The sequence below is a fragment of the Zerene cesonia genome, chromosome 20, assembly GCF_012273895.1.
Source record: "Zerene cesonia ecotype Mississippi chromosome 20, Zerene_cesonia_1.1, whole genome shotgun sequence".
NCBI classification, from domain to species: domain Eukaryota; kingdom Metazoa; phylum Arthropoda; class Insecta; order Lepidoptera; family Pieridae; genus Zerene; species Zerene cesonia.
Window position 1 is genome coordinate 10032370 of NC_052121.1, and position 14500 is coordinate 10046869.

The 14500-nt window shown below is 35.0% G+C and overlaps 1 protein-coding gene across 1 annotated transcript in view; it reads right to left on the reverse strand.

The window, feature by feature from the left end:
• Positions 1-14500, reverse strand: part of LOC119834893 (disintegrin and metalloproteinase domain-containing protein unc-71-like) — a 316054-nt gene that overhangs the window by 63545 nt on the left and 238009 nt on the right. The window contains exons 6-7 of the mRNA XM_038359411.1: positions 7869-8017; positions 220-267 (exon numbers count right to left, since the gene is read on the reverse strand). Coding sequence (XP_038215339.1) covers positions 220-267; positions 7869-8017 — 197 coding nt within the window. The remainder of the gene's footprint in view (positions 1-219; positions 268-7868; positions 8018-14500) is intronic.

A 14500-nucleotide genomic window follows, 5' to 3' on the forward strand; every position in this document is an offset into this window, starting at 1 on the left:
GGGGGGGGGAAATAATTACTGGGAGCCGTGATCACGGGGCTGTAATTAAGACGCCGGGCGTGTTTTTGTATCGGAGATATCAGCTAATGATTATTTTTTTGTTGTTGGCCAGCAATCAGGATCACGTTGTTGTTCGGAAGTGTTTCTTAACTTTTGAAGTTTTTTTAATAGTTACCTAAACAATTTTCTAAGAAATATAAAAACTAAAAGGAAACTTACTCTTGAGCGTGGTCGGCTGACTCCCTGGTATTCCTGCCCATAGCGACCCTGCAACAAACAACCTGATTAATGGCGGAGTTAAAATTAAGATCAATTAAGTAATGAAATACTTCACTATATAGTATACAAAAGTCATGTCACTTGTATGCTTAATTTTTTTAAAAGTACACAACAAACTTTGATGGAGTTTTATAGATAGAGTGATTCAAGATGATGGTTCATATGTATTACTGCATCCGTGGGCAGCCGGGGCGGGTCACTAGTCTTCAAATAAAGCTACAATAGAAAGCGTACAATAGTTAGGTAGTTTAACACTATGCAATAGATAAATCGCACCCCAACATCGTTAGTTCCCAACTCGAAAGCGACTAGAGGTTGTGCGCCAAATTTAAAGTCGATAGATAATTCAGTATTATCTGAGCGTAACCTTCAGCAACAAACTACGAACAGATTAAATGATAGCCCACATCAAAGGGCTCCCCGCCATTCTGCAAAGCGAACGTGAGGCGAGCCCCCGCAAAATTATTGAAATTCACCAACCAAATTAACTTTCCCGCAAACTTTCAACATAAACTATTTGATGTCGGATAATCTAGGGAAAACATTGTTACAAGGATTTGGGCAAAGTCGAAAACAACCAGCGGAACGGTTAAAGTTGGGCGGTATTGAAAAACAACTCGGCCACGGCATTATTGGCGGGCCCACGGAATGCGTAAATTTAATAATCTGATATTGTTCTGAATTTGTGAGGGTATGCCGGTTCTGTGTTTGGAGATATGTGACGTCACTGAGGGTTAAATGACCAAAACTAAAACACGTACAAGAGAGAACTTTAACTGCTCATAAAGTTAAGGATATTCTAAATATTAGCTCGTGTGGGATTGGCGTTGTTCAAACTCAATTATGGTACGAGGCTGGAAGTGTATTTCGGGGAATTTTTCCTAATTAAAGCTTGACAAAATTTGAAAGCAAAGGCGCGTACAAATGTACGCTGTGTAATTGAGTAATGTACACAGAGAGAACGGTACGAGTTTCAACCAACCGTAATTAGGTTTCTCATCATTTATAAAACCACTGATTGGTCCGCGATGGCGATAATTAACTGAAGACAATTATAACAGACTTCATTATACATTTAAAATTGAGTGTAACATTTTCGAATTGTTGATCTGACACTATTGTATCCTTGCATTTTCAATAAGTATCCTTCGCTTTTCTATTGCTGTGTTGTTTGATGGTAAACTCCTAGCTAACCTTGTGCTAACAAACTAAGATTACTAATCAATGGCGCATCATCTTATAGCTGGGAGGCATATCACAGCTTTACTAACCGACGTAACGATAACACCCGTCAGGAGCAGAACATGTTCTGCTATACTGGTTACTACAGATTTGTTTTAAGACAACATAATCTTGAAAATTTTGTCTCCGTGAATTCAGTATAAAGTCGTAACTGTACAAATATTATATGATAGTTAACCGAGGCAACTTAGTATCCACAATACTATATATTTAGAGTATCATTTAATCAACTAACATCATACATTTTCTCCGAATAAAGTAAAAGATTGCATAAACTCAAACTCAAACATTTATTTAGTCAATTCGGCTTCCTATATAATCACTTGTGAATCGTCATATTACACAGTTACAACATTAGCGTTATAACATTAATCACGTGTTTCAAATTATGATTATTGCGAGGTTAATACATGTAAATAGTCTATTATAGAGCCCTAATTTTATAACGTAGCTAACACGATAACCAGAAAAACAAAAAAAAGATCCTCCATTACAGCTGTTTTTAATAACTATTCAATTTCAAGAAACACGAGAAATAACATCGTTCAAAAACAAATTAGCATCAACAGGAGTGTCGTATTTAAACATGGCGGCTTGAATAAAAAAAAGGACGCAAGTCTCGAAAACTTACTACGCACAATTTCAACTAGAAATTGCACAAAAGTAAGAATGTTGTGACGAGGGCCCGGAGGGTCGTTGAGGAAATTAGTCCTCAGAAAAATATCGTGTATTTCACGACTGGGAAGAGGAGACAAGCGGCGATATTCCGGCTTATATTATATTTTGTATGGAATTTCATCACGGCACAAGATTGCATAGTGGGGTGTTTAATTTTGCAATGGTAACATTGATTTCATCGTGTCCCCGCTGTAATATGATGTTTGCTGTATGTGAATTATTAACAGACTTCAAAAGAAGGAGGTTCTCTATTCTAATGTATCTTTTTGTGTTTATTATCCGAAGTTGCTTTTTCTTTTTTTTTTTTTGTTGGAAAGCTGATGCTAAAGTTTGAAGTTGAATTATATGTGGAAATGTTTAAATCTGCTCTAGTAGTCTCTGGCAGTTTTGACAATTTCAAGTATTTAATTTTTAGTTTTATAGCATTGAAATGCTTTATAAATGAGAAATTTTGAAAGAATAGAAAAAATTTGATCACCTAGAACCTAGGTTAGGCAAGAAACGCAGGTTCGAATCCTGCCTCGTGATCAAATTTTTTCTATTCTTTCAAAATTTCTCAATTTCAAGTATTTTGTTATTCAGGCAACTATATGCTTATATTATTTTGTGTATCTTTAGGATTAATATATAGTTTACGTAATTAAAGTTGCGATTGATATAACACTGATTGGATTTTGAGCAATTATCATACCAATTAATAATCTCGGAAATGTGTGTCGTTAAATGACGTATTCAGAAACAGTAAGATCTGATCTGGTTCTAGCACGGCAAGTACCTATAATATGAGAAATCTATCAAATACCGAAAAAAGGGAATTACAATCACACTCCGGTTACGTCAAAGAAAAATGAATTTGCCTTGAATTCCCTTCTCAGATATCCTGACGCGGATGCTTTTTCACATCAAACGGCGTTGGATTTTCATAAAATATCCCATTCGCCTTTGTCTCAAACAAGCAAGCCCTGTGAGATTTGTGAGGTGCTAATATTTTATATTATATCGTTTTCTACGAGCACTTATTAAATTCGCTATTTAATATCAGTTATGCTCCCTTCACGCTTGCCTGCTCTAGAATATATTACAATTTCTCTTTATTACGATAGAATCATTATTATTAATAGAAAATAAAAACACATTAAAATTGTCAATTAATGAAATCGAATTTAAATGGAACTACAAGGGAAGGATAGCTAATGAGCTATCAAATAAAAAAATAAACATGTATATCGGTTCACCCAGTGAGACGTTATTCCTTATATATATTACAGTTCTTATAGGCTACATTTTTTCCCCATATTCCTACGGGATACGGACTTACGCGGGTGAAACCGCGGGGCACAGCTAGTAAGTTATATTTTCAAGCGATTGAAACTTTCTTAGAAACTTCCTTAGAATCCTAACGTCCACCCAGAATGTTTATTCTTCTTATTATTCAGTAAATCCGTACGCACCTTCAACCTTTAGCGAAATTTCAATTTGTAAATCGTTCTGCTATAATAATTTATATATGTTGTGTAATTGTATCTATTTGTTGCTTTTTATCTGTATAATTTCTTTCATTAGTGTGTAGTACTGTCCCTGATAAATAAATGTTTCTTTCTTTATTTCTTTCTTTCTAAATTGCTTTTCTCTCTCGAGCTTACCTTTACTGAATCTTACAATAATTATGGGATTCTCTCAAATTTACAAGTGACCGAAAAACGCATATTATCAATGCTATCTTATGCGAAAATATTCAAGGAAACCCCGGCGATCTTCGCTACGTATGAGGTCAGTTTGGGCTTGAATCATAAGAATGCCGGAATTATGATAATATCGACAGACAACCTTTGCATTATGTATGTATGGATGGGGAATCGTAATTTGTGGATGACATAATATCATGTTTATCTGAAATTCTTATTAGAATTGTTCCTTTTTTTTAGAAATCAGGGATATGGTTTTAGAATTTTGATCATTGATTACATAAATACATAGAAAAACAAAGTATTGAGTAGCCAAGGATTAAATAGAAAACCGTCATTATAAGTGATCAAATCACAGAACGTGACGTCATTTTTTATTCCATATTATTTATAGGTAAAGTATACATATTTCAGAGTGTTAAATAAACAAAAAAGAAACATATTTAGTGCATCATCACTCCAATAACATGTACCTGTTCCACGCATTTAAAAACATTTACACATCATCAGACCTATACTTTTTTTGTTAATTTTTATGTATTATATTTATAGATACCGTTGTATATGTTTTATTATAAGAATATCGACGTATTAGACTGTTTGTATGAATGAATCAATTTATGTGGCTGTGATTTATACACAGAAAGGGGTACATTTGTAATTCGTTTTTAAACTAATTCGAGAGCTTTTGAAGTGTAGGTGCCCCCGAATAGCTGCAGGAAGGGTGAGGGATTATGGTATCTGGCCCCTGCGAGACATGACCCAATTTGTGCAGAAGCGTCGCTCGATTGCTTGAAAGAATTACCGATATAATATGAATAACTTGCTTAACGCCCCTGCTTCGCGCGCATAGTCAAAGGAAAAGTAGACTGACAGTTTCCGTGGATTTCCAGGATAAAAACTATAGTTTGGCATTAATCGAGTCATAAACTAGCTCTGTACCAAATTTCATGCAACTCGGTTTAGTGGTTTAGGCGTGAGGAATAGATAAACAGGCAGGCAAAATCCTACTAATATTATAAATGCGAAAGTTTGTAAGGATGTGTGTGTGTGTTTGTTGCTCTTTCACGCAAAAACTTCTGAACCAGTTACAATGAAATTTGGTACGTAGACAGCTGGATAAGTGGACTAACATACAATAACTTTTTATCCCGATATTCCTACGGGATATGGACTTACGCGGGTGAAACCGTGCGGCGCAGTGAGTATTTCCACGACACGATTATTTTATGTGTAGGTTTTTGAAATAGACAGCGTTATCGACAATTATTTTTACTAATTATATACAGAAAACGTGTGAGATACAATAGTATCTCTATATGAAATAATAATTCAACGTAAAATAAAAAGTAAAACATAGTGAACTATAGTATCCGAATATCTTGTGACATCGACTTTTCATAAAGTTGCTCTTTATTCTCTGAGGTTTAAACCACCCAAAAAAGTAATCCATAAAAGACAAATAAACCACCGCTTAGCAATTGCTTGTTTGTTTGTTTTATGTGCACGAGCACGAGCACTCTTCGGCACGAATTGGGCCAGCTCGCACCGGGGAAGTACCTCCACAAAAAACCGGCGTGAAATAATAGCATGCTATTGAGTTTCGTTTGGTGAGTGGGGGAGCCGGAGGCCCATATCCTTTTCCTTACCCTTCCCAGTCCTTTCCTTCATTCCTCTAGTTAATCTTTTCTTTATCCCTACCCAATTCAAAGCCGGCAATCCATTTGTAAAGGCGTAAGGTCTGCAATTTGACCTTATGCCTCTCCAAATGCCCAACGGCGGTGGTAGCGCTTACCATCAGGCGACCCACCAGCTCCATTGCCGACTGTGACATAAAAAAGTCTCTCACAATCATAAAACCATCACAACGATTACTGAGTACGCTTTAAGTTACCCAACTACGCCCCAACGTTCATCTCTTGAGCAGTTTAACACGCAAAAGCAAAATATTCGCTCCGAAGCCAATTTAACTTATTTAAACTCGTGGAAACTTGTTTAAACTCTTAAAAGATCTCGATGCTTCCCCTCCCTCTGGTGCCTTTTACAGGTTATATGTAATTATAAGTGTTTAATATGATATACTGGTGGTTAATGCATAGGTACTATTTGTGCGAAAATAAATATGCAATGCAATATATTTTCTACTTTGATTGGGATATATGTATATCATCAACTGACTTCCAAAAGAGGAGGTTATTAATTTTACTGTTTTCATGGCTTTGTTACCTCAGAGCTTTCGATTGGGTGAACTGATTGTGAGGTTTCTTTTTTTATTTGAAAGCTAGTTCCTCCCGTGTAGCCTTAGTTCCTTAGTTTTGGTCTAGTGTTTTGTTTTCTGCTTTCAAATTGTTTATATAGTCAGACAATTTGAAGGCGCTTGAACTTTTTAATAAAAATAACTATTATGATTTAATATTACGTGTATGGAATGACTAATATTGTAACCTATACATTAGCAATATTATATTCTAGGACAGATATCTATCTATTTTTCCATCTTCTATCTATATAAAAAAATAAATCGCACGCTTGAAATAAGTTGCTTAGCCTAAAACTCGAGAATGACTCGACCAATTTGCCTTAGTTTTTACATTTTTAAAGTACAAGGAATGTTCGTATGAAGAGAAACGGCGTACTACGACAGAAACCGGGGCGGACCGCTAGTTACAAATAGTATTCAGAATTAGCATAATGAGTTATAAATTTAATATTTAAGAACTTCTCAGCTGCTCGCCGTCGATCGCAAGGCTGTTTACACGGTTTCAAACAACAAGATTTTGGAAGCAATCAAAACTTCAAGTGGCTTGATTACGAGAGGATGGAGTGCCTATATATCTGAATTTGAAGATTGATCCTCTCCAGCTGCGCATATAATTTATATTAACAAAGAGAACGTTTGTGCGTTTGTTTGTTGAATATAACTTAATGTTTTACTAGCTATTTTAAGACGTATGAAGTTATCCTGTAGTTATCATCTATTTGACAAATCCAGCCTTCGAAAAATTTCAATTTCGTAACCAATATTCGTAACTTCAGAATTTATAATCCTTGCCTGCTTTCCTTATTATATTCGTAGCCAAAAATTCCCCTTTAAATATGCTCTCACAAAAATTCGTCGCCTACACTTGCTTATCGCCATAAAAACTTGTCCAATAATCACGTCTCACGCGTTACGCCAACACCTCGTGACGTCACGGCCGTTAACTCAGACATTGACTAATACAAAACAAAAAGTACTAAGACGGAAAGTTTCGCTAATAGAAAAACTCCGGTGTCGCTCGAAGTGGGACGACATTAATCACCAGTAGTGTAGCGTCAGCAAGAAATGTCGCGGGGAAAATTTTCTTTGAGAGCCGTCCATCTGACTTGTACCCGCGCCCGTTATGAGATGCTTTGATGCCGGGCTTGTATTTTATTATATTCCGGGAAACTGCGACTGTTACGACATTTCAAAAGGCTGGAGGAATATTTTTGTGCTTCAAAAAGCGCGTTAAGGTGGCATCATGCCTTTAGGAGCACGTTAAGCGCAGTAAGTGGATTCCACAACATTAAAATAAGAAGAAATAGAAAGTGTCATTGGGCTGATTTGTATCTAACGTCTACTTTGTACTTTAGTAAATCCAATCACGATTGACCAAGCCCAAGTTTAAGAGATTGGTAAGAGTAAACTACGGAGGAGGTAAATGGCAAACCGAATAGATTATTCGAAGAGCGAGATGAAAGGAGAATAACATATCTTGCTCAGAGCTCACTTAATTAATTTGTGTCATACTTTATATTTTTACATTTCTATGGAAATGCATTTTAAACTATCAGATTTCAAATGATAAGCCCACTCACTTCTCTAGTTCCACTCACAATTATTCCATTTTTAAATTAATCACAAAAACTACAACCGTTTTCAAAATATCAAGTGAAGTTTATTTTGAAATTTATCAGTTTAAATTAGCGATCTAAAAGATCTTTCTAGAACAGTTTACTGACCTTCGGCGTATTCACCTCCCGCGTCGATATGCCCATCTTCTCGTGGTGTCGCAACTGCACCGGGTAGATGATCTGGTAGTAGTGGGCTCCAATGTTCCGGACCAGTTCCTGATTCTGGGTGTATTCGCGCAACAGCCGCTCCACTTCTTCTGAAACAAGGCTCGCTTTTGGGTATCCGTAATGGCAATAGAATTACAAGATAGGAATGAGAGAGCTAAAGGCCCGTATTCTTTTCCATGATCCTTTACTTATTTATAACCACTTAAAAGCGGGCAACGCATTTGCAGAGATACCCCGTCTTCAATTTTTCATGGGTGGTGGCAATCGCTGACCATCAGGCGAACGACCAGCTCACTTATCCATTGTATTATAAAGGAATATTTAAGGGAAAAAGACTAAAAATATTATTTTGTTTATGGTTGATACTATGATTTTAAACTATGGACTTTTTATTGTTTAATTAATAGTTAATTTTAAGTTTAAATATACAAGATTGTTCATAGAACTACCATTAATGTATATGTCAATGTGTTGTTATATCAATTACATTTTCCTACGAAGTTCTGAACTCTGTCACCAACTGGGTGGATTCCCTTTGACATTCAACGGCGAAGATAGTTGAGTTTCCAGTGATAGATTAGATTCGTCTTAGTAAATATCAAGTGTCAGACAATGTTCTGTTTAATTTAAATTATGTACAGATATATGAGAATAAAATATTCAGATTTAAAACCTAGCTATAATTATATGTTTAATTTTATACGTGTCGAATAAAAATCAGTATTTTATATTATTTCAAATATAATTGTGTATTTTACTATATATAATAGTATAATGTGTATGTGCATAACATATCCATCATTTTGGATCAATAATTTATGGCTGTAAGATATATAACAAAAAAAATAGTCGATAATATTTTTGACGATAATATCGAGAACACATATAATTACGTAAATACGAAAAAAAAAAACATGTTAGATTATTTAAAATTTGTTGAAAGAAGAAGCATTCGCTCCCTGCGTCCTACGTTGAAAAAATATTTACAAACGCCACTCAGCCGAAGCGATTTATAAAGATTTTTTGGTGAAGACTTTGATTAATTGCATTTGTCAACGGCAAATACTGTGAAAATTTCAATAAGGCCTTTATTGGGACGCAGACGACACAAATTGTGTTTACCCCTTGATCCTGCCACAAATTATTATAATGTATTCAATTTTATACTCAGCTTTGATCCGAATGCAGAGGTAACTTGATTCACTTCGTATGAATCGTGATATATGTATTAATAATTTATTATGTTGTATATTATATATTCGTGGTATTATCATCGTCGAATTTATGGAATAACCATTTCAAATATGTACTATGTTTATTTGTTTAGAGCATTTTTTTTATTTCATTTCAAATGCGCCTAAATGTAATAATAAATAATTTGTATATAAAAATGTTATATTCTTAATTTTTCAGCATTGGTATTAATTTTTAACGGATAGTAGAGAAACAAATAAAAATTCTTATTATCCGCCTTGACATTTCACAGATGACAATTTAATCACCATATTAAGAACACTTGTGCATAATTTTATTATTTTCTTTTCAAAGTTTCCTTACGTTTAAAATTTTCTAAAATTTGTCATCTTCTATTTTTCAATCGGTACCTATAATATGCATAATAAGCTTTATAAATTTCTATTTGTTACTTACTAGCTGTTAACAGTGAGTGACGATATCAATTAATTTAAGCTTATATCCACATAGCATGCCTCAAAGATCTTAATTTTTAACTATTTTCCTTGATTTCTCCTTGACATGAATTCCTTTCAATATTCAAAAAGCTGATACTACACTTTCAAATACAATAACGTCATAAACTACGTCACATGTCCCATTAAAATAATCAAAATTTAAGACCCCATCACGTTCTAGCCCGCCCCTTCACAACTATCGCTTGAATAGGATACCATACGAAAATGCACTTGCAATAAGCCGATGTAATGAAGACCAGCTTAAAATGGAAGGTGCTCCTCACGATGGCCTATAACTGAACAATGGCGCACTTACTTATAATGGAGACGTTGGATGAGCGAAGCCGTGAGAATTAAATTAACTGTGAGCCCTCGTGAGGAAAAATAGGGGCGGCATTTCTAAACTATTGCGTATGTGGGATCACATAAAGCTGCATACTGCAAACTCTTATTTTTAGTGTAAATTTTATTTAGTAAATTTATTTTGACCACGTAACGCCACGATTTTCAGCAGTAAAAAATTCCCGAGGGACATAGGCTACGTTTTATTTTGAATTGTATTCTGGGTCAATTGAAGCGGAGGTTCGGTCCGCCCTGGGCGAGCATACTCCTGTATAAAAAAAAATATGAATACAGAGTAACTCGCAACTCGGTCAGTCAAAATTATTATTAAAAGGCTTCCATTACCTTTTATGATAATTTATTTTCATTTAAATCACATGTAACAATGTTACCTATAAGTACAATAGTTATTAATTAAGCAAGTCAATTTAATATGCTATTTAACAAAAAAAAAAAATTATAAAAAGAGGACAAAATTGTAAAGACGCCTATTGAAGGATTGACAATCTAACATTTAAATTAAACACGATTACGCATTAAATAAGTACCATAATTTTATTTCAGATAAATGAAAGCAAACAAGCAAAGTTATCCAAAAAATTTTCACCCTATAACCTCTTTGTTCACACCGAACATTTTCTTGAATTTCTCTTAATTTATCTTGAAAAAATTTGACCTGACCTTTCGCGCCCAATTGAATAATGCGAGCACGAATCGTGTAAAAATCTTTGATAACTCAATAAAGATCAGTTCTCAGCGTTCCAAATACACTTCCACACCGGGCACCCACGTCATATTTATCAAATATATAATCTTCTATAACAGAACTGCATTGTCATACCGCAGTTCGAACTGAATTTGTATCATGCTCCAATTGGTTACTACAATGTGAACACGGCCTAGGGAGGTTTGAGCGATCTCATGCTCTCATTAGCGCTATCTGTGAACGGAGCCTATTTTTCAATAGCCCATTGTCATATTTCAAATACACTGCTTCACTCCGCAAGGCTTGGTGAAATATTTATTTTTAATGATTGGCGCTAAAATGGTTGTGTGGTGCGCGTTTTTCGAATAGTGTGGGCATGTAAATAAATGGTTAATGCATTCGTTTTATTTGACGATAACTCGAAATATGAGTTTTTCATTTATGCTTGATGGTTTATTATTGTATTATGCTTCAGAGCATTGGTCTGTTCGCCTTCTAATTATCAGAATAATAGATCTGGTAGATTCAAATTTGATGAGTTTATCTAGTTCTTATGTTTAGGATCATCAGGATTAAACAATTTCCTTATGCGTTGTATAAGAGCAAGTGAGACAATTTAGTTGATTCTAGCTATAAGCTTGTTTTGTCAGCTTTCCTTGCATTTTTAGAACTACGTACAATATCCCTATAACTACAAAAGCCACCGCCTACACAACGATTGTAAAATAAATAACCTGACAATAATTGGTGCTATGTTTACATCGTTAACGAGATTGCCGGGAGGGCATTAGTGATTCCGTGCCAGCGGCATCAAGTGGACGATATTCAATTGTCTTTGGTGCCGGCCCCAATGATTTTACGAGTGTTTGCCGATCCGAAGTTGTTAAGTCTATTCGCTTCTTAACGATTTCGTTGTGTGCTTATACTGATTTGGTAATTGTATGACACTTTTATACGATTATTGCATACAGCTTCACCCGCGTGGTTAAAAATATAGTTTTACGGTATAAACTTTTTTACCCTATTCAGCCCCCAAAGGGTAGCCCCTTGGGGGTTGTATGCTATTTATATGATTCTTTATGTTTTATATAAATTTAATTGCGATTTCGATTCGAGCACAATTTTGAACTCGTCCTTTGAAAATATTTCTAGTTGTGTATCCACAGCTTATCTTTCGACAAAGGAGTCATATATGTATCTTAAAAATTTAAAAGAAATAAAAAGAAAGGTTATGCGGGCGGAGCCGGGGCGAACAGTTTGTTCCTATAACATTTTAAACACAATTAACGAACCCGTCTACCCTCCATCTACTCTCAGCTTATGCGTACATAATTGAATATTATTATTAATCGAAAGGAGCCTGAATCTGTCAATCACATTAATTAATTATCGGAGCGCTGCCATTGATAAGTTCATTGCCAAATTCTGCGGCTCGATTTTTGCTTGTCATTCGCAGACATCGATAATAATTTATTTATCGATAAGCAGACGGCACTGGGTGAACCGGAGGCGTGTAATTCTATGACCTAATTTAATTTGAATTGACCTCGTCACCTAGAGGAGCGATTGTGACTTAATATAATATCGTTTAAATAAGATTCTATTTATAACGTTTGATTCGAATTTAAAAAACAATTTATTAAAATACAGCCTGGGTGTGTGGTTACATACATTACATACTTGGAACTCCCCTGATAATGTAGTAGGAGAATGCCCTCTTCCTCATATGAAAATTACACGTCCTGCTTTTTGTTTATTTTCCTTCGATTAAATGATTAACTAGAATATATGGAGAGAATACATATGCATGTATGCATCATGCATGAACTCTTGTAGCTACAAAGTGTTACTCTCAATGTGGTTGTGATTTAAAGAGATAAATGAAAGATTCAGATTGTTTTTGACATTTCTCTTTTCGAACAATAGCATTGAATACTAATATAAAGGTGACCAATAGACAGACAGATCTCTATGTAGGAAACTCGCTCGTACGTATCGTGTGATAAGTATTGGTTGAAACAACTCCTATTGCAGTAATGACCGAATAATTACTATAGGCGTTAGTACTTTTCAAAACACCTTTTCATTCGCGTACTACTGTAAGATACCAATCTTCTATAGTGGTTTTAACTAACTTAACTTTCCCGGTGCGAGCTGATCGAATTCGCTCCGAAGCGCGCTCCGCACCCAATTAATTTTCCCTGTTCCTTATACGATCACATAATATTCCCAAAATCAACCGAAACCAGCATACGTCACACATTTCGCATGTAAATAGATTTAATAAATTACTGTTGTTCTAGGTAGGTAGCATTAATGAAAACCACGATAGCTCTCACACAGAAACTGGGGCGCGACAATATTAACCTGAATAACATACCGTGCACTTGTTTTAAAAACGAAACATTTGTATTAAAATGAAATACGCGAGCGCTGACGCGGCGCAGCGGTTTGCATCTTCACCAATTATGGTTTTAATGTGAGATTGGTTATGTAACATAGACGAGATCATTACTCAGTGCGAGACGAGCTTCGTAGTCTAATTATTGCATCTCCGTGCGAAGTTTCCTCTTTTAGTTTTACGAAAGGGTTATACCTTATATACAAAGCGCCAAAAAATGTCGTAAATTTATTATTAATTTGAATATTAATTAAAAAACAAAGCCACAGACTCGCGCATTCTTTATAACTTCTCCGTTGTTTTGCCTGAGTATCACGCAAAGTTTACGAGGGTTTCTTTCAGTTATAAGCTAAAAGATTAAAATTTTGTCCCACGTAATGGAGTGTCGCAGCATCCCAACAAAATATAAGTCATCGTTTTTCCCACACAAATTTCGCATTTCATCAAAGGAATATTAAATACGTAGGTACAAAGTAAAGCAAACGCGTACCAACATAATTTAATTATCATATTACAGCGTTGCAAGCTCCAAAAACACATACATCGCAACCCGACACCGACCAGTTTATAAAGAGCCGTGGGAGACCGCAGACAAACCCTCTTCTATTCAATATTGTATGACAACGGGGAGACAGGGGAGCTCAAGCGAAACCGGACATTTTACTTAAGGACGTCAAAATTACAATGCATATCGTCGCTGCAGCGTCAGCGCTTGATGGATCGTTTGATTAATTACACCACGATTGTTCGGCGAATCGGTTTAAATATTAATTTATAAAACTATTGTTTTTATCTTTAGAAGCAGCTTTTAACAAATGCAATGAGTTTTATCATGCTATAGGCCAAACGTAAACGCCAGAGAGGGGATAATAGCCACAGATAACATAATATTATAGTGGTATTGTCTATAACTAAAGTTCTAACCTTCTCATTTGAACAAAAGAAAAAAAAGCTTTTTAGCACAACGATATACTCGTAAAGCAATAACTTTTTTTAGAGTACCTGTACATATTTCTTCGTCTGATGTTGTTTAGTTATTCTTAAGAAATCACAATTATACGTATAAACACATGGATACGAGTGAAGCCATACGATATAAAGCTTTGTTAAATTTATGCTATTTAAACATAAGACAAATGAAAAGAGACATTTGTTTATGTTTTAGTGTTTCACGATTTAATCATAAGCATAAAACTAAGGTCCTGTTATGAAATCGTGCCTTCACTGAGAATACAGGTCTTTTCAAACCGCAACGCCCAAGTTAAATCTACAATCATATTTATTGAACGAAATACAATCTTCACCAAACAAACACGCATTATCCTCTTTGTAACCAAATTAAAAACAAAAAAAAATATAATAAATAGCACATGACGGACGAACGCGGTAACGGAACCGATGTGTTTATTTTTATTATTAATCGCACGGGTTT